Source organism: Astyanax mexicanus, chromosome 17 (assembly GCF_023375975.1).
Source record: "Astyanax mexicanus isolate ESR-SI-001 chromosome 17, AstMex3_surface, whole genome shotgun sequence".
In the NCBI taxonomy this organism is placed as follows: Eukaryota; Metazoa; Chordata; class Actinopteri; order Characiformes; family Acestrorhamphidae; genus Astyanax; species Astyanax mexicanus.
In genome coordinates, this window is record NC_064424.1 from 47,031,035 (window position 1) to 47,053,065 (window position 22,031).

Genomic DNA, 22,031 nt, shown 5'->3' on the forward strand with positions numbered 1-22,031 from the left:
AGACACACACAGACACACACAGACAGACTCAGACAGACTCAGACAGACACAGACAGACACAGACACACACAGACACACACAGACAGACACAGACAGACACACAGACACACACAGACACACACACACAGACACAGACACACACAGACACACACAGACACACACAGACACACACACACAGACACACACACAGACACACACAGACACACACAGACAGACACAGACAGACACACAGACAGACACACAGACAGACACACACAGACAGACACAGACAGACACACAGACACACACAGACACACACAGACAGACACACAGACACACACAGACACACACAGACACACACAGACACACACAGACACACACAGACACACACAGACACACACAGACACAGACACAAACACAAACACAAACACAACACACACAAACACAACACACACACACTTTTTATAATACGACAATATAAATGGAGTGAGATCCAAAAATTTCACTGATTATCTCCCAACAGTGCCGCAAGTGATGTTCCGGGATACCTGCTAAACAAGCATTACCCATGATGCTCATCAACCACAGTGGACACCATTAGTTTCATTTTACAATCCAATATTCAAAAACTTCACAAACGCACATTACTGCAGTACAGAACTTAACCAATACCTTTACCAAAACTTTACAAACCCACTATAATGTAGCTTAAAAGTTTACAAACCACCCTACTATAGCCCAGAACTTTACAAATCCTCCTTATTATATTATATTATATATTTATATATTAAATATATCTTTCTGTAGCCTGACAAATCCACCCTACTGTGGTCCCAGATCTCTCTGTATAAAAATTATTTATCACTGTATAAATGCTCACACAACTCTGAGACATTTTAGCAGATGTATAATTATGTAAATGTTCTTAGTTCTTGTTCTTTGAGTTCAACAGTGCTCATCCTGACCCTCTCCCAACGTCAGATAACCAATATCAGGACATCCAGTAAAAGAACTGAACTGGAACAGCTGCTTATCTGTCTGTCTGTCTGTCTTTCTGTCTGTCTGATAGAAGGGGAGAGACCGGCTCTCATGACGATACTGCAGATACTCATGCAAAGCTTGTGTGTGTTTAACTGTAGAGTCAGCCCAGGACAGGAAATGATCTAAACAGTTGTGTTACAGGAAAAAAGCATAACGTTAGACTGAAGATAAGCTTTTAATATGGCCTGGAACTTTACAAAGGCACTTAACTATGGCCTGGAACTTTACAAAGGCACTTTAATATGGCCTGGGACTTTACAAAGGCACTTAACTATGGCCTGGAACTTTACAAAGGCACTTTAATATGGCCTGGAACTTTACAAAGACACTTTACTATGGCCTGGAACTTTACAAAGGCACTTAACTATGGCCTGGAACTTTACAAAGGCACTTTAATATGGCCTGGAACTTTACAAAGGCACTTAACTATGGCCTGGGACTTTACAAAGGCACTTAACTATGGCCTGGAACTTTACAAAGGCACTTTAATATGGCCTGGAACTTTACAAAGGCACTTTAATATGGCCTGGAACTTTACAAAGGCACTTTAATATGGCCTGGAACTTTACAAAGGCACTTTAATATGGCCTGGAACTTTACAAAGGCACTTTACTATGGCCTGGAACTTTACAAAGGCACTTTAATATGGCCTGGAACTTTACAAAGGCACTTTAATATGGCCTGGAACTTTACAAAGACACTTTACTATGGCCTGGAACTTTACAAAGGCACTTAACTATGGCCTGGAACTTTACAAAGGCACTTTAATATGGCCTGGAACTTTACAAAGACACTTTACTATGGCCTGGAACTTTACAAAGGCACTTAACTATGGCCTGGAACTTTACAAAGGCACTTTAATATGGCCTGGGACTTTACAAAGGCACTTAACTATGGCCTGGAACTTTACAAAGGCACTTTAATATGGCCTGGAACTTTACAAAGACACTTTACTATGGCCTGGAACTTTACAAAGGCACTTAACTATGGCCTGGAACTTTACAAAGGCACTTTAATATGGCCTGGAACTTTACAAAGGCACTTAACTATGGCCTGGGACTTTACAAAGGCACTTAACTATGGCCTGGAACTTTACAAAGGCACTTTAATATGGCCTGGAACTTTACAAAGGCACTTTAATATGGCCTGGAACTTTACAAAGGCACTTTAATATGGCCTGGAACTTTACAAAGGCACTTTACTATGGCCTGGAACTTTACAAAGGCACTTAACTATGGCCTGGGACTTTACAAAGGCACTTAACTATGGCCTGGAACTTTACAAAGGCACTTTAATATGGCCTGGAACTTTACAAAGGCACTTTAATATGGCCTGGAACTTTACAAAGGCACTTAACTATGGCCTGGGACTTTACAAAGGCACTTTAATATGGCCTGGGACTTTACAAAGGCACTTAACTATGGCCTGGAACTTTACAAAGGCACTTAACTATGGCCTGGAACTTTACAAAGGCTCTTTACTATGGCCTGGAACTTTACAAAGGCTCTTTACTATGGCCTGGAACTTTACAAAGACACTTAACTATGGCCTGGAACTTTACAAAGACACTTAACTATAGCCCAGAACTTTACAAATCCTCCTTATTATATTATATTATATATTTATATATTAAATATATCTTTCTGTAGCCTGACAAATCCACCCTACTGTGGTCCCAGATCTCTCTGTATAAAAATTATTTATCACTGTATAAATGCTCACACAACTCTGAGACATTTTAGCAGATGTATAATTATGTAAATGTTCTTAGTTCTTGTTCTTTGAGTTCAACAGTGCTCATCCTGACCCTCTCCCAACGTCAGATAACCAATATCAGGACATCCAGTAAAAGAACTGAACTGGAACAGCTGCTTATCTGTCTGTCTTTCTGTCTGTCTTTCTGTCTGTCTGATAGAAGGGGACAGACCGGCTCTCATGACGATACTGCAGATACTCATGCAAAGCTTGTGTGTGTTTAACTGTAGAGTCAGCCCAGGACAGGAAATGATCTAAACAGTTGTGTTACAGGTAAAAAGCATAACGTTAGACTGAAGATAAGCTTTTAAAATGGCCTGGAAACTCCAAAGGCACTTAACTATGGCCTGGAACTTTACAAAGGCACTTAACTATGGCCTGGAACTTTACAAAGACACTTTACTATGGCCTGGAACTTTACAAAGGCACTTAACTATGGCCTGGAACTTTACAAAGACACTTTACTATGGCCTGGGACTTTACAAAGGCACTTTAATATGGCCTGGGACTTTACAAAGGCACTTAACTATGGCCTGGAACTTTACAAAGGCACTTTACTATGGCCTGGAACTTTACAACGGCCAATTTCTTACTACAAATTCTCCCTACTATAGCCTGAGATTTTGCATATCCACCCTTTATTGGTCCAAACCTTCAAACACATCCAGCTTACATTGGGCCAGAACTGTAAAAATTCCATTACCTTTATATAATGTATTATGTTGTAAAAGTTCCTTATTTTACCCTGAAACTTAAGATACCAACCTCACATATTAACCGTATCCATATGAATACGGCCCAAAACCTTAAAAAACTACTTACACTGACCTAAATCAGCCCTCTCTACTATAGCCTGAAACTTTATAAAGCCACATTAATGCGTCTCAACATTTATGAAACACATGAGCCCCTATAACTACCTCACAAACACCAAACAAACAAACAGATCACTGAGGAACATACTGTTACTGAGAGAGAGAGAGAGAGAGAGAGAGAGAGAGAAACAGACGCATAAACGCAGGGTTTATCGTCATCATCCTGTCTAGTCTGAAGCATTTGCATAAGAGACACTCCACACAGTGTGAACTGATTACAACACACACACCAATTAGATAAGCTGTCTGCTGAGTGTTGTATATCCAAAAACGTGTGTGTGTGTTATGTCTTGCAAAACTTGCTCTGTCTCCAACAGTTATGTGTGTGTGTGTGTGTGTGTGTGTGTGTGTGTGTGTGTGTGTGTGTGTGTGTGTGTGAGTACAGGTGCCGTAAGTCCTATTGCTTAGCCGATGACCGGGATGTCGGTAATCGCTGGATCCTCTGACGCCACAGTGAGTGTCAAAGGTCAGATCCGTGGCGACGGAGGAAAACCCCTGTCGCCACGGCAACAGGCAGAGGCGGTCCTCATCCTGCCTGAAATTTTAGCACCTGCTGCAGCAGATCCAGCAGCTATTATTTATTACAGATCTGAAACCCACAACAAAACATGATTCTATAAACTACAGACAACATTTCTCCCAAATTCCAAATAAAAATATAAAAAGATGCAGAGCTTTCAGACCTCAAATAATGCAAAGAAAACAAGTTCATATTCATAAAGTTTTCAGAGTTCAGAAATCAATATTTGGTGGAATAACCCTGGTTGTTTTTTTATGCATCTTGTCATCATGTTCTCCTCCACCAGTCTTACACACTGCTTTTGGATAACTTTATGCTGCTTTACTCCTGGTGCAATAATTCAAGCAGGTTTTTGGATTGCTTATTTTATTTTCAGAGCTGTATATATAATATACATACACTCACACATCTCTCTCTCTGTCTCTCTCTCTCTCTCTGTCTCTCTGTCTCTCTGTCTCTCTCTGTCTCTCTGTCTCTCTGGCGTGTTTGGTTCTCAGCATGGTTGCCGCCTGTAGCTCAATTAGATGGTGCTGACCATAATTAGCAGGCTTTGATTCTGTCTGCTGACATTTGGGCTGCACTCCTCTGCAGTCTCTCGCTGTTCGTCTGAGATCATTAAACGGCTCTGAGCTCATGAACAGACTATAAAAGGGTAATTCACACTTATGGAGGTCTTATGAATGCTTATATGTACCATATGTGGAGCCTGTGAAGGTCTGCTGTGGTCTACTGAGAAATAAAACCCAAAATAATAAGACTATATAAGAGCAAATGCATGTCTTATCAACACTACTACTTACGACAAGTGTATTAAGAAACCTTTTTTATTGTTTGTTTCTTCCAAAATCATTACAAAGGTATTAAAAGGAGTTTATTCTGCTTTTGTTGGAGTAACTGTCTCTACAGTCCAGAGGAGAGTTTATGCTATATTTGGAACATTGCTGTGAGGATTTGATTGCGTTTAGTAGCAAGAATCTCAGTGAGGTCAGGATGTTGGATGATTATCATCACCAAACCTCATCCCCCACTCATCCCATCCTAAAGTACTGGTTGGAGCTTCATCATTCCAGATGAGAAGTTGTAAAGGTTGGTGATAATACACAGTAAATGTCCAATAGTTTAGGTTTTTGTCTCCATTTTGGTCTTTCGTCCACATGAAAACAGCGTTTTCAGTCACTACAAAAAACGAAGCTTTTTTAAAACACCTTCCAAAGTGGAGATTTTTGGAAACTCAGCAAACAGCAGAGTCGTATGAATGAGGAAAACAAAGCTTTTTAAAAACACTGACGTCACACAGTGCATCTGCACGTCTGATTTTAGTTTACATTAGCTTAGTCTGTTTAGAATGAGCCTGAAACACTGACAGCACCCGGATTGGTTCTGTTCTCTCTGCGATTTGTGGATTAATAATATGTTCACAGCTTAATTTAATGTTAGTCTTACAATTTAATGTTACTTAACACAGCAGAGGCATCAAAATGTGCTGCCTGACATTTTTTTTCAAGCCATTGTTTTATGGAAGTGGGTGTTAAGCACAGGTTCATCTCAGGGTAATTCAGTGTGTGATTGTGTGAGTGTGTGTGTGTGTGTGTGTGTGTGTTCTGTGACTGATCACAGTTAATCTAAATCTGACTGGACTGAGATTAGGGAGCGGGGTATTAGCACCTGTTGGCAGGACAGGCAGACGGGACACGTATTTCTGGGTTTGTAGTTAAGAGAACTACTTTTATCCAGATTTTATTCCATCTGGCAGAAGATTGGAGTGATAAAAGAGGAGCCTGATGTTCCAGCCCTATGAAATCAGTTAACTTTTTGAATATATTTATATATCAAATTAAATATTTCATTTTCATGTGAACAATGCTGAGAAATGGATCCAATAAAAATGAAGAAATTACTTTAAACATAATTTTAAAAAAATCCTCACAAACTAGAAATCACCACCAATGTCTATGGGATCCAGCAGCTCCCAGTGGTGTTTAATGACATCGCATTTGGTTTGTATTTGGTTTGTAAGTGCTGCATTGTTACCACAGGTTACCTGTACTGTATGTGGTGGAGAAACATATGGAGAGCTTACAGTGCATTACTGGCTGATAATGTCACTCATAGAACTCATAAAACATCCAATCAAATCACATTGCAGGGTGATTAATAATGATCATTTTACCATTTACTACTTAAAATATAATCAATTAAAGTAATGGTTCTTTAATATTATTGCTGAAATTTAACTTAAATGCTGAAATAACCACGATCAGTACTGATCTCCGCAGGACTAATCCACACCTTACAGCCAATGGCGTCAAATAAACAGCAGCGAGCGCACATGAGGACTTAGCAGTTACCCTGATTGGCTGCTTTTACAGGAACCCGTGTCTAATAGACACGCCTAGATGCCAGACTGTGTCTTAATCACAGCCCTGCCCTGAACTCCACACCCTGTCTCTCACACCTGACACACTTTTACTGCCTGGGAGAATCCCTCAGCACCCAGAACACACACCACTCAGCACCCAGAACACACACCACTCAGCACCCAGAACACACACCACTCAGCACCGAGGAGGAAAGTCCCAGCCTTACCAGTTCACATCACTCACAATTACCAGTGTGAACTCACGCAAACGGACACTATTAAACTCAAATTCCACCCAAAGGTGTTGAACAGAGGTGAGGTCAGCACTCTGTTCACGTCTAAGAAGTTCTACCAACGTAGGAAACTTTATATAAACCCACATTTTATTACATGAGTCTCCAAACCATCACTGATTGGTGGAAACTTCACACTAGATCTCGAGCAGTTTGGACTGTGTGTCTCTCCACTCTTCCTCCAGACTCTGATTCCTTTGATTTTGTTTTAAATGAAATGTAAAATGTACTGATGATCAGTGATGGTTTGGAGAGACATGTCTGTCATCTGCTGGTGTTGATCCACTGTGTTTTATTATCAAGTATAAAGTCAGTGCAGTTTTGTTTTCCCTGCTGAAGACAACTTTTATAGAGATGTAGACTGTACTGCTGGCCTGGCAGCGAGGCCAGGGCGTTCCCCGCGCTCCCCCTGCAGAAACGCCTGCACAGCGGGACGACCCGACAGAGGCCTGGGCTCCCCGTGTGGAGGAAAAGCTCTAGACTGCTCCCAGCACCATCATCTCTCACACACACACACACACACTGGCAAACACAGCGCAGGAACAGACAGTACGTCCCGTTAGGAAAGCATCAGACAAGAATTTCACAACTTCAGTCAGACTCATGAACTTCACTTACAAAATATGGCCGTCGAAATGCTGACCAGAAATTTTCCATTTCAGACCACTTACTCCACACGCTCACCGTTTCACCATTTCACACGATTAGCCAAGCTGGTGGTCTGGACCTGGTCTGGTTCGCCTCGTTTAAAATAGAACAGCTGTGACACAAAATACTGCTTAGGCTAACCAGCAGCTACAGCTAATGAACGGAGATATTAGAACACATCAGCACGGCTAATTTATTTATTTATTTTTCTAGAGCATTAGAGAGGCAGGATGTTGCATGATCACTCATCCATCTTATTCCCATCTACCCCCAACTCATTCCAAACTCATCCCCAAACCCATCCCTAGCCCCCATTCTGATCCCCATTCCCAAACTTATCCCTAGCCCCCATACTGATCACCAACTCCACAACTCATCCCCAGCTCGCATATTGAGCACCAACTCAAGCCAAGCTCCCATAATGATCAACTCCCCAACTAATGCCAAGCTCCAATACTGATAATCAATTCCCTAACCCATCCCCAGATCCAATACTGATCACCAACTCATCCCAAACTGCCCAAATCACGCCAAGCTCCCATACTGATCACCAACTCCCTAATTCATCCCTAGCCCCATACTGTTTACGAAATCACTAACTCATCCCTAGCTCCCATACTGATAACCAACTCATCCTTAGCCCCCATGCCGATAATCAACCCCCCAACTCATCCCCAGCTCACATACTAATCACCAACTCATTCAAAACTTCCCAATCCATCCCTAGACCCCCATACTGCTCACCAACTCCCAAACTTATCCCCAGCTCCCATACTGATAACCAACTTATCCCCAACTCATCCCAGACCCTATACCGAACACCAACTCCCCAACTCATCCCCAGATCCCATACTGATTCTCAAAATAAAGGGTATAAACAGAGAGTTTATCCTATATTATTTTATATATATTATTTTATTTTATATATATTATATTATTTTTCTGGACAGTAGAAACAGGACATAATTTAATATCTTGTTTTCAGAGGATAATATAGAGCAGGTGTCCCAATACTTTTGTATATATAGTGTAAGCAGGTGGAAAATAAAGGAGATGAGATAAGAGGAGAGGATGATGGAGAAGATAAGATGAATTAGGGTTAAAGGGAAAGTCAGTTTCTCTGAGCACCGGTACCAAGTCTCTCCTCACACTGATCATTAATCTCTCTGTCTGTGTCCCTCACACCCCGTCCAAACACTAATCGTCAGGGTGTAGACAGACAAATGTGTGTAAGGGGACGGGCACAGGGACAATCTGCATTGTATTACTCCTTCATTAGGGAGCACTGATGGCTGATTACAGCTCACCACTGCACTGCTGAAACTGATCACTACTGCATGATTTTAACAGCAGCTGACTAATACACTGCGCAACTTCAACTTTACACCTTTGCTAGACAGAAATATGGGTTGTTATTATTATTATTATTGTTATTATTATTATTAATATTAACAAATTCAACAAACAGTAAAACAAACCAAAAAACACCCATTAAGAGATAAGTAGTAGAAGTAAGAGAATTAATACATGCCTTTTGTGTATTTCGAGATGTGCAAGGTGTACTTTTCCTGTCGTTACGACAGCAAAGACACGCTGACATGCCCTAAATCAAGCTGCACAGTGCACAGTCGACAGCTCGCCTATAGATAAAGCTAAAATAGAGAAGCTAATTTGTGATATTTCTTAGTACAGGCATCTGTCAGCTAATGCGTCAGAGCTGGAGATGCGGCGCTTTCCTCTGAGTGCGCTGGGTGCCTAGTGATGCTGCATTAGCATTTGTATATTTGGCTTCAAAATTGAAGAGAAATTAGAAATTATAATTCAAATATCAAAGGTGGTCCTCGCAAATGCAGTAAAACATGTGCACGCACGTGTGTGTGTGTGTGTACATATTTTCCCATGTCTGGAATAAAGGATTTCCCTTCTGATATGAGGGAGTTTTTATCAGAGCAGACAGAAAAACAGCTCTCTTTTTCTGAATGTGTGTGTGTGTGAGTGTGTGTATATGTGTGTATGTGTGTGTTTGAGTGTGTGAGTGTGTATGTGTGTGATTGTGAGTGTGTGAGTGTGTGAGGGTGTATGTGTGTGTGTGTGTCTCAGAGTTAAGAAAAACATTGTCTCAAGGAAGGAATACCACCTAGTCTAAGCCTGATAAGCTCTGTCTGTGAGTCCAGCCCATAATATTCTTCCACACACACACACACACACACACACACACACATACGTATCAGAAGGGTGAGAATGTGGGGAATGCAGGATTTTGTGATGTGTGTGCCATGCTCTTCTAGTGCCAGAGAGAGAGAAAGAACAGAATAGATAGATAGATAGATAGATAGATAGCAAAAGACAAAACAGAATCAGACAGACAGAGGGAGAAAGAGAAAGAGAGAGAGAGAGAACCAGCTAGCAAAAGAAAGAACAGAATTAGACAGCAGATTGTGATAGAGAGGAGGGATGGATAGAACAAGAGAGAGAGAGAGAGAGAGAGAGAGAACGAAATCAGACAGTGATAGGAAGAGAAAGAACAGAATCAGACAATGATATAGAGAGAGAAAGATCCAGACAGCGAAAGAAAGAACAGAATCAGACAGCGATAAAGAGGGGGAGAGATAGCTAAAGCGAGAGAGCGAGAAAGAGAGGGGGGTTAGAGAGGTAGAGCAATAGACAGACAGTGAGAGATGAGAGGGAGCGGAGGAGTGGCGTGAACGAGGGAGCGAGACAAAAGAGGGGTGCAGGGGAGTGTGTGAGGAGCATTAATGAGGGCAGCAGACAGCAGCCTGACCCACTCAGACACACGCCAGACGTCTGCACCGGGCCTCCGGCGCGTGTGTGTGTGTGTGTCAGGAATACAGACGCCCACACACACACACACACACACACACACAAATATACATGTCAATATACAGCAAAACTCTCCTGCAGACATCACACTGTCACAGACAAACCTGACAAAAGAAAAAGTATCACTAAAACAACTAACAACTAACAACTAAAATTAGAAAATCATTCCAAAATTGGTAAAATTACATAATATTCATTATTATTATTATCAGTGGCGTCAATAAATCAGCGTAGATAAACAGCACAACAGCATACTTGTGAGGGAAACGCAAGATTAAAGGATATGCACACTTAAGAAAGTGGAATCATACAAGCATACTGGGAGGTACAAATGTGCATTTTTTTTTGGTCATTTATGAATTGATTCAGAATCGCCCACATCTGAATTGAGAGGCATCTAAAAAAATCGAAAATATCCCCAAACCTTAAACTCATTCAATACACAAAAGGAACTGGACTGTTTGCTGCTTATTACAGTAAATTTACAGTATTTTTAACCAATTTGTCTGTTAATCAATTATGTTAATAATAATTGGTTCTAAAAAGTACTGGTTCTGTATAGACCAATCACAACACACTATAACCAACTACTTCTTTACATAGAAAGGATTTTTTTGTTTATATTAAAACTGTGATTGACTGTAACTCACTGTTATATTTTCCAAAAGGTAAATTGACATCATTGAGCTTTAAGCATGATGATGATAATGATGAGCACTATATGTCAAAATGTGAAAAATCTGCATGTAGTGTAAAGCTGCTATATAAATATATATATGAATGAAATGTGTCCTAGAACTTCACGAGTAAATCTTGAACCATTGAGGAACCGCTTTACTGCTTTACCTCAGGCTTTTGTCATCTTTCCACCGACGCCATGCCATTCATTCATTCAGCCAGCCAGTCTCGAGACACACACACACACACACACACTTTACACCCCCATTGTCTGCAACACTCCCCTCCAGCTGCAGTAAATCCCCCTCTCCCCGGGGGGCAGTACAGCAGGTTTGGTTCTGACCCGAGTGACCGACCCTGTCGCTCCCAGGAGGAATCAGCCTCCCCATCACCTCCCATCTGCCCCTCCAGCCACCTACTGCCCCCCTACTGCCCCTACAGCCCAGCCACGGTGTCTGGAGCCTCTGCTGGTCAATTTGTTGCACAACCGAGCATGAACACGCAGTCAGTCAGACACACACACACACACACACACACACACACACACACACACACACACACACACACACACCGGGTGCCCAGAGTTACTGAGCTCTCTGTCATTCAAGTGTATAAATATTTTTATTATATTGACTTTCTTGAAAGAACTACGACTCTGTAATACGGTTGAGAGTAGGTCTCTCTGTCACTATAATCACATTATCGATTTATCGTACAATAAATGAATATGACCGCAATAATATCTGATTATCATGAAATCATTCATTGTGTTTATTTGTATATTTATTTGTTTGCTCACATACAGCTCTGGAAAAAAAAAACATAAGAGACCATGTCAGTTTCTGAATCAGTTTCTCTGATTTTGCTATTTATAGGTTTGTGTTTGAGTAAAATGAACATTGTTGTTTTATTCTATAAACTACACACATACACACAGTGTGAAGTGCAGTAGGTTAAGAAATCTAGTATATTATTCAGATTTTGTAGCCCTTAAAATGGTATGATTGCTTTTTTATGCTTTTTTATTTAATGGTCTTAAAAAAATTATTTCTGGGACAATATATCATCCACAACTGTGTGTTCATCCACCCCTCCAACCAATCCACCCCACCCATCCACCCCTCCATACCTTCAACCCACACCCCCCAGACCCAGCTATAAGCCTGCATTTCCCCTCCAGGCCAGAGGGGGCGCTGTTACTCACATAGTCTGGAAGGGAGGTGTTATCGTCGGCTCCCAGCTGCCTCTGTAGAGACTGTGTGGCCTGCTCCAGAACCTTATTGTGCTTCTTAGACAGCAGAGCGAACAAGCTGAGATAGAGAGAGCGAGAGAGAGAGAGAGCGAGAGAGAGAGAGAGAGGTCAGTTAAATGGCTTTACTACCAGGTACACTTGTGGCATTTTCACACCTGTATTTGGTTTCTATGGTAGGTATAAGTTGACAAGTTAATTTACTTAAAGCATTTTCTCCCTATGTTTGGTTTGGTTTCACACAGGTATAAACCTAAACCTAAACGCAATTATCTGGCTAAAATATCAGAAATAATAAATAATAAAAGGATTATATTTGATAGCTGGGTCAGATTGAGACCGGATCACGTTCTCACCACAGGCGAAACGCTCCAGATTTCTTTTGAGTGTGATTACTTGAGCTCAATCAAGCCACACTAATAGTACAAACCAACCAGAGTCCGTTTTAACCGAACCAAACAGTGCTGGTGTGAAAACACCCCCACAGTATCTAAGCCTCTCTAAAGTCTTTCCTCAGACAGAAACGTGACTTGGTCTCAGTAACAGCAGAAAACAAAAACATGTTATTCAGATGTTTTTCTGAGGGACATGCCCTCGTGTTTCAGCAACGTAGCTCCGTATGATCTCAGAGAGGAATAATCCCAGAGTTGAGAGAAATACATATTCTCACAAAGAAGCTCCTTCTTTCTATTGTTTTACCTTTAAATCAGCTTCTAGAAACGACTGTTCTCAGAACCGACACGCCTCCTTATTTCACAAGCGTGTGGTCAGCGCCGGGGTCACGACTGTGCCGTGGCGTCTGGCTCCAGCCCTTCAATAATTACTCACTATTTCTAGGAACTCCTTCAGTCATTCAGATGAAAATATTAATATCAGACAAAACATAAAAAGTGAGTCATGGGACAGAAAGAGAGAGTGCAGAACACACTTCAGCAGAACACTGTCTTCCAATCAGCTACCTCCATTAACTCTAACACATACCTGTACTCTATACAACACTGCTGGGCTGTGTGGTGCAGTTGGGGATGAGTTGGGGATTTGGTGGGTGAGTGTGGAGAATTAGTGAAATTAGGGATGAGTTGGAGAGTTGGGGAGAGTAGGATGTGGTGGATACATGGGGATTAATTGTGGGAATATGGGATGAGTAGGGGGAGTGGGGAAAGTGGGGGTGAATATTGAGGGTTTGTAAAGATGGGGATAAGTTGGAGAGTTGGGGATGAGTTGGAAGGTTGGAAATGAGTTTGTGAATTAGTATGAGTTGGGGATGTGGTAAATAAAAAGAGATAAATTGAAGACAATGGGACGAGTGGGGGGAAGTGTGGGCGAGTTTGGAGGGTTTTTGAACATAGGGATGAGTTGGAGAGTTAGGGGTGAGTTGTGGATGTGGTGGGTAGATTGGGAGGAGTTGGGAATGAGTTGGGAGAGTTGGGGATGAGTTGAAGGGTCGGGGATGAGTTGGGAAGATGGGGATGTTGTGAGTTGAGGAGAATGAAATGAGTTAAGAAGGTCTGGATGAATATTGAGGGTTTGTGAAGATGGGGATCAGTTGAGGATGTGTTGGGTAGTTTGGGATGTCTTGGGCAGTTTAGGAAGTTTAGGAAACTGGGGACCAATATAGGACCAATTTAAGTTAGAGAGTTTGGGATCAGTATGTGATTTTGGGATTGGTTTTGACCATTAGTGATAACTTGAAAATCAGTATGGTAGTTCAGGATGTGTTGGGCATTTTGGGACAACTTGGGGCTCAGAATGGAAGTTTTAGGAATTCTATGAGTTTTGGGGATGAGTAATAATGCAACACCCTGGCCTCACAAATTGCCTAGACATTGGATATCATGAAAACTACACAGCAACACCATAGTAACCACCATGCTACACCAAAACAGTCAAATTGGATACCAGAGCAACCGCTGTATAGCAATTACTTTCGTAGGTGATTCCAAAAGTAATGCTGTATATCCCAATTTCAGATCAGCACATCATGAGTACTCAGTAAACTCATTAGTGTGTGTGTGTGTGTGTGTGTGTTTTGCTGTCAGCTCAGGGCTGTAGACTGTTTACAGTGACCTTCAAACCTCCACTTATGTTGCGTGTTTATGTGAATAAAGACAGCATCAGCATCTGTGTGTGTGTGTTTGTGTGTGTGAGGCTGAATGGCAGTCGCTGGAGGTTAAGAGTGCACGTGTGTGTGTGTATGTGTGGGTGTGTGTGTGTTATTGGTATGAAGGCTGTGTGCGGTTCGTGTGCTGAACACCTATCAAGGCTAGCCGTGACGGGCTGTGATTGATGAGGTCATCGACGTGAGTCATGTTGGACCTTCCTCATAATGCTCTCTACCCTCCATCACACACACACACACACACACACACACACACACCAGACCTCATACAATGCAAAGACAAAAACAAGTTTTCATAAAGTTTTAAGTTCAGAAATCAATATTTGGTGGAATAACCCTGGTGGTTTTTAATCAAAGTTTTTTTTTTATACATCTTGGCATCATGTTCTCCTCCACCAGTCTTACACACTGCTTTTGGATAACTTTATGCTGCTTTACTCCTGGTGCAAAAATTCAAGCAGTTCAGTTTGGTGGTTTGATGGTTTGTGATCATCCGTCTTCCTCTTGATTATATTCCAGAGGTTTTTAATTTAAGTTACTACATGACTCCTTATGTAGATATAAAAATTAACCAATTAAAATATACTAAATGTAGCACTTAAGACAGAACATAACATATCCTGGGTTCATATTGTTTGCAATCAAATGAAGCTATTTTTTTTTTTGTATTTTTTTTATACAGCCCTAATCTTTTATGATTTAGTATTGTATATAACCAGTAATGCAGGATCTACTAACAGACTCATATTAAATGGGCACCTCAGTGTTTGTATTGTATGTTGGAGGAGCTGCAGTTGTTTTGAAGTCGGCGTCCTGTTTTGGCAGCTCTGCACCGCCGGCGGAATATCTAATCTGCAGCCGTTCCCTGTAAAATATTAATCTTGTGGCCACAGAGACACGACAACAGCACTTAGACAGCTTTCTTATACTTATACAGCAACAACACAAATATTATTCCTGCAGATCCCACTGTAAACACCACGCAGACCACCGCTGATCATCTACAGAAACACCACTGTGTATACTATGTTTTCTTACAGTTATTAAAGCAGAAGCTCAGACTGAAAAAATAATAACCGAGCAGCATTTATTAACTAGTTACAGACTGTATCTCTATATCTGTTCCTCTGTACACTTTATTATTACTTTATTACTCTTATCCTCCTCCTTTCCTATTGTTCTTCAATACTCAGAACCCACAGCACCAAAAAGTATTTAAAGTATCTCCATTTATTATTCTGTAGGTAGAATAGAGTATAGATACTAGAGTTTAATAAAATACTTCTGTAAAAGTCAAAAAATATCAACTCAAGCTTGTTTCTCTTTAAGTAAAAGTGTTAAAATACTGGATTAAAAGGTTTGTGGAGATCCCTTCTAATAAATGCTTTCAGCTGCTTTAACTGTCACACATTGCTGACACAGATGTGCACACACACACACACACAAACACACAGTGTGTCTACTGTCTGTATAAGAGCAGCACTGCCTATAGAATAGTGTAGGACTCTCTCTGGAGAAAATCAACATCATTCGTATTTATCTGTATTCGTTAGACAGACAGAGAGACAGACAGAGAGATAAGTAGACAGAGAGACAAAGAGACAGAAAGAGATACAGAAAGTAAGAGAGTTACAGAGAGAGACAGAGAGAGAAAGAGACAGACAAAAAGAGAGAGACAGGGAGACAGACAGAGAGAGAGAAAAGCAGACAGATAAACAAAGAGATATAAAGACAGACAGACAGAGACAGAAAGAGAGTTAAATAGACAGAGGGACAGAGAGACAGAAAGAGATACAGAGAGATACAGGGAGAGAGACAGAAAGAGAAACAGACAAAGAGAAAAAGACAGACAGATAGACCAACAGAGAGACAGAGCCAGACTGCTAGACAAACAGACACAGAGAGACAGAGAGACAGACAGACAGACAGACAGACAGAGAGACAGTACAGAGAAACTGACAGGCAGACAAAGAGACAGAGAGCCAAACAGAGACAAACAGATAGACATACAGAAAGACAGACAGTACCGAGGCAGGTGCTTCAGTCTGAGCTGAAACAGGAACAGAGTGGCAGACTGAGGTATTGTTGGTGTGTGTGTAATAGAGTGTGTGTGTGTGTGATAGAGTGTGTGTGTGTGTGTGTGATAGAGTGTGTGTGTGTGTGATAGAGTGTGTGTGTGTGTGATAGAGTGTGTGTGTGTGTGTGTGGTGTGTGTGTGTGTGATAGTGTGTGTGATAGTGTGTGTGTGTGTGATAGAGTGTGTGTGTGTGTAATAGAGTGTGTGTGTGTGTGATAGAGTGTGTGTGTGTGTGTGTGTGGTGTGTGTGTGTGTGTGATAGTGTGTGTGATAGTGTGTGTGTGTGTGATAGAGTGTGTGTGTGTGTGTGTGATAGTGTGTGTGATAGTGTGTGTGTGTGTGATAGAGTGTGTGTGTGTGTGTGTGTGGTGTGTGTGTGTGTGTGTGTGATAGTGTGTGTGTGTGTGTGTGTGTTTTGGCTAGACAGAGTGCCTGGAAGCTGTGTCACTGTGACCTACTGAGGGAGCACACTGGCTGGCCAGTGGTGCACACACACACACACACACACACACACACACACACGGTTATCAGATTGACTGTCTGTTCTGGTTTCCTTAATTTGTGCATATCTGTATGTGTGTGTGTGTGTGTGTGTATGTGTGTGTGTGTGTCTGCACATGCATGTGTTTGCGTGTCTAGACACAGTCTCAGACAAACACATCCAATCTTTCACACACTGACAAAGACAAACAAAGTGAACAAAAAAAGGAGATGAAAAAGAGAGAGAGAGAAAGAGTAAGTGAAAGTGTGAAATACTTTGTTAGAAGAAGAAACAGCAAGAAATGTAAAAAAGAGAGAATGAGAAAAAGAGAGAATGATGTGAGACAAATAAGACAGCAAATAAGGACGGAGAAAGATGAGCGAGAGAACAAATTAAGATCAAGAAACAGATGAGAAAAAGAATGAGAGAAGAATGAGAAACAGAGACCAAATGGAAAAGTGTGAGGAAAAATAAGAGTTACAATGAGAAAGCATGAATGAAAAAGAGCGAGAGAGAGAGAGAGAGAGAGAGAGAAAGAGAGATAGCCACATAGTCCATGGCTCTCTCGCCCACTTTCTTGCTTCTTTCGATGCTTTTCTCCTCAGTTTCTCGTTTCTCTCTACTGTGAATTTATTTCTCCACCTTTTCTCCTGAAACTTTCCCCTCACTGCTCTTTCCCCCTTATCTATTTTTACCCCCCTTCGCCTGCCCTCTTCTCTTCAGTCTGTGTGTGCGAGATAGTGTGTGTGTGTGTGTGTGTGTGTGTGTGTGTGTGTGTGTGTGTGTGTGTATGTGTGTGTGTGTGTGTGTGTGTTATGTGGAGGAAGAGCAGTAGACGGCTCTGCTCTCCCCTGGTGGCTCTGACTGTTAAAAATAACCAGCTCTGTCTCTCGCCCACCCAGACACACACACACACACACACACACACACACACACACACACACACACACGTAAAATGTAAAATAAGAGAATCAATGTCAAATTATTTTAAATTATTATAATATTTGAATTGTTCTATTGCATTTTTTACTTTAAACATCTGTCAGCTTGTCTTTTGAGAACTATGGTCAAATACTAGTTAAATTTGAGCGTTAAACGGTGTGTGTGTGTGTGTGTGTGTGTGTGTGTGTATAGGATGATAGAGACAGAGAGTACTGTGCAAAAGTTTTAGGCACCAGAGCAAATGACACTAATCCGTTTATCTCAGCAGTATGAGTGTTTTTACCTGAAAAAAGCTCCACATATGATTTGAACAGATGCAAAAAAACATAAGTACAATCAATTCTCATTTTTAACTATAAGTATGTTTTATATCCTGTGAGCCGAACTGAAGAACAAAGTGTAGTTTTCACCAGATTTCTCCTGGATGCTCCTCAGCCAGCATGTGTATATTATATTATGTTCAGTTCTGTAAGCAGCTCACCTGATTTACCACTTTTACCAATTTATCAATTGACCAAACCAGGTGTTGATTAATATGATGAGGACTAGAAATATTAAACTCTATTAAACTCTATTAGATGAGGAGGTGAGATTAGCTTTTTGTAAAATTGCTGTTTGTATTTATTGTAATGCTGAGATAATGTGTTTTACTAAGATAATAAACACTTACTGCACAGATAAAAGCATTTTCTTTACTGAAAATTTCCACAGGTGCCTAAAACTTATTTAAAACTTATTAATACACAATACTGTTTATTTAGATTAAATATAACCTCAAATTCCATCACAAGCTCAGATCAGTTCAGGCCACAGATCAATCACTTCCGCTCGTCAATAAGAAACTGTATCACTGATCCGTACTGAAGATCAAAGCCGTCGATATCAGTTTAAGAGTGACGTCTGTCTCACCAGTTCTCCTCACTGAGACGCAGCAGCTGAGACAGACTGACTCACGAGTCGTGTAGAAAATCAATATCAGAACAGACCCGGAGGAGGAATTCCTCTGGCTGTTGGAAAGTGGTCTCAGGTGGGCAGTTAAATCATTAACAGCGACGTCCACATGCCAGTCTGGTGTGGAGATGGATCTGGTTTAAGGACTGCAGCAGGAGGAGAGTTCATAAATACACAAATAAACATCTACTATACTTAAGAACTGAACATCCGAAAACCTGGACCTCCCTACTAACGGATTTACATCCACTGCAAACACAGATGAGAAAAGGAACATCCACTACAAGTCTACCTGCTTTATCTCCTGAGTGCCCCCTACAGGTGTGGAGTGCAATTCACTTTTACTCCACTTCAGTAAATACAAATCATGCTTTCAGCGCCCCCTCTCATGGATTTTTTACGCTATTTTATGGCACAATTAAGGGAGAGAGAGGGCCAAAGAGAAAGTGTGAGAGAGAGAAAGAGGGTAACCAACAGTGAGCAAGAGGGCAAAATAGAGTGGGAGGGAGAGCAAGAGAGATGGTGAGTGGAGAAAGAGTGAGAGAGGGACTGAAAGAGAGAGGGTAAAAGGGAGAACGAGAGAGAGAGAAAGACAGGGAGAGAGGGAAAGGGCAAAAGAGAACATTAAAAAGTGAGGGAGGCAAAGATAGAGCAAGAGGAAGAACAAGAGAGAAGGGTGAGCAAGAGAGAGAGCACGAGAGAGAGAGAGAGGACCGTGAGAGAGAGTGAGAAAAGCGAGAAAGGGAGGGTGAGAGAGTGTGAACAAGAGTGAGAAATGCAGTGAGTGTAAGAAAAAGAGAGCGAAACAAGAGAGAATTATAGAGTTAGAGAATGAGAGGAAGAGAGAAAGTAGGAGATGACCAAGAAAGACAGAAAGGGAGAAAAGTGAGAAAGAGAGCGAGACAGAGAGGATGAGGAAAAGAGAGGAAAAGAGAATAAAATAAAAAAAGAGGGTTGCGAGAGAGAAAAAAAGAGAGACAGAGAGAGAGAGAGAGAGAGAGAGAGAGATGCAGTGTGTGTGTGTGTGTGGTCCAAATCTGGTTCATCCCTTGTATCCATAATGTGGATTTGGCCTCATGCTTCCTCTGACTTCCTGTCCACACAGGAAGAAGATTCCTCCAGGCAGACTGGAGTCATTAGAGCTGCTCAGGACCCGACCGCAGCAGCAGCAGCAGCAGTGAGAGACACTCGGCTTCAAAGACGGAGCTTCTAATAACTGAGAAAATCTGCTTTAATCAGTCTGAGTCTGCGGCGGGGAAACAGCTCACCATCTCCATCATCAGATCCAAACCATCTTTGATGTTTCTGAGCATCAGAAACCATTTAACTATTTCTACCAAATTAAACAGTTAAATAGAGTAATTCACACAGCGGCAGAGAGAGAGAGACTGAATGCTCCGGGATAGGAAGAGAAAAAGATGATACATGGTGGAAAATATATTTTTCATGTCCTGCATACAGAACAGGGTTCATACACCTTTTAACAAATATATATTTCCATGACTTTTCCGTGACTTCAAGGCAAATCTTTATGACCATACCATTTGTTAAAACATCAGTGCAGACATGGACTAGATCAGTTGAAGAAACACCATTTCAGTCATTCTGGTTGAGAACCTTGGACAGTACACAAAAGGATTCGCCAACAGACTTCTTCTGAGGGAGGGATCTGTACCTGCTTCTCTCCGGTGCAAGTCAGCAGATGAACATGAACATATTTTGTATATCTCACAGACCTATTGTCTCTCTCTATCTTGTGCTGTAAGAGAGAATATGACGAGAATGTTTTTTAAATTGATTTTTTTTGTTGTTCATTTTGTTTTAAAAACAGAAGTAAGCGCCATTCTGAAGAGTAAAAGAAAAGCTGTTAAAGAGAACACATTATTTCTGTTTTTAAACAATTAAGAACATTCATGAAGTTCTTTCAACAAAATTACACTCACATAAAGATAAAGATAAAGATCTCACCACAAAGTAACTTTTCAATGATATTCTAATTTTTGTAGAATTTGGAGACTAGTAAGTGCTGAGAAATCATTATAATACACTCAAGACACTTAGGGCTAACTCCTAAAACCCACCGAAAACAACCCAGAAAAGTAGAAAGTGAAAAAAAGTAGAAAACATGAGAAAGTGTAGCCTTTCACTCCAGATCAGTAGTATTACAACACTGACATGTTAAAGCTTTAGCACTATACTACATTTTTCCTCCAGTGGTGAACTACAGAACGAGCAGTAAAGTCCAGTTTAAGAACGGTGAATGAGAAGCAGAATTCCAGTGTGATTAAAGCAGCAGGCCTGCTCTCGCGCTACACGCTCTCGCGCTACACGCTCTCGCGCTACACGCTCTCGCGCTACATGCTCTCATCTCAGACCTGCTCTATTTACTCCACATGAAGTCATGGCAAATCTGGTTAGCGAGGAGGAAAAGGGAGGAAAAAAATAATAAACATAGTAATGCACACGGGCACACGCTAATAAACAAACAAACGTAGTGTTAGAGAGCAGAGAAACGTTCCAGAACAGGTTCCATGACGTTTAGGAAGAACATTGAGAATCCAGAACGTTCTGTGCGAGAGCTAATCCCTGTTTATATTAACTCTATTACATAAAAAAGCAATGAAATATTTTTATTTCTGTTATTTTTTGTGCTCGAGGCGACATGAATAAACATTTTGGGGCCTATTTTAGCGATCTATTTTAGCAAATCGGTAAATTATGCATCACACAGCTGGATTTAGGGCTTTCGATGAGTCTTCGCTATTGTAACGACAGGAAAAGTACACCTTGCACGACTTAAAATGCAAGTCGTGCATTTCGCATCTTCGTTAAGATGCGTTCGTATCTTAACAGTGTGGCGCTTTACGGTGATTAAACGGCTCATTCTGAAAGAGTATAGAAGAATATAGAGCTGTGAGATCTTTTTATCTTTATGTGAGATTAAATTAGTGTAAATAACTTCATAAACATGTTTTGTATAATCCATAGACCTATAATATTTCCCCTTTAAATGAGATTAAGATTAGATGCCTGAATCCTCTGAACAGAACTGGATATCACAGGAACACAAACACTCTAAACAAGCTCAAGTTGAAATTCATGAATTTCAGGCAAATTCACTCAACTCCGCTGTTCAGCCTCGAATCAAAAGTCGGCAAAAACATCATTTAGAGTCATTATTAGTGTCCCGAACATCACGAGCTGAAACATTATCCGGATGTGT

General features: G+C 41.0%; 1 protein-coding gene across 1 annotated transcript in view; it reads right to left on the reverse strand.

Moving 5' to 3' along the window:
• The window catches only part of dym (dymeclin), an 85,212-nt gene that overhangs the window by 24,072 nt on the left and 39,109 nt on the right, over positions 1-22,031 (reverse strand). The window contains exon 14 of the mRNA XM_022676678.2: positions 12,194-12,299. Within this exon, the coding sequence (XP_022532399.2) occupies positions 12,194-12,299 (106 nt within the window). The remainder of the gene's footprint in view (positions 1-12,193; positions 12,300-22,031) is intronic.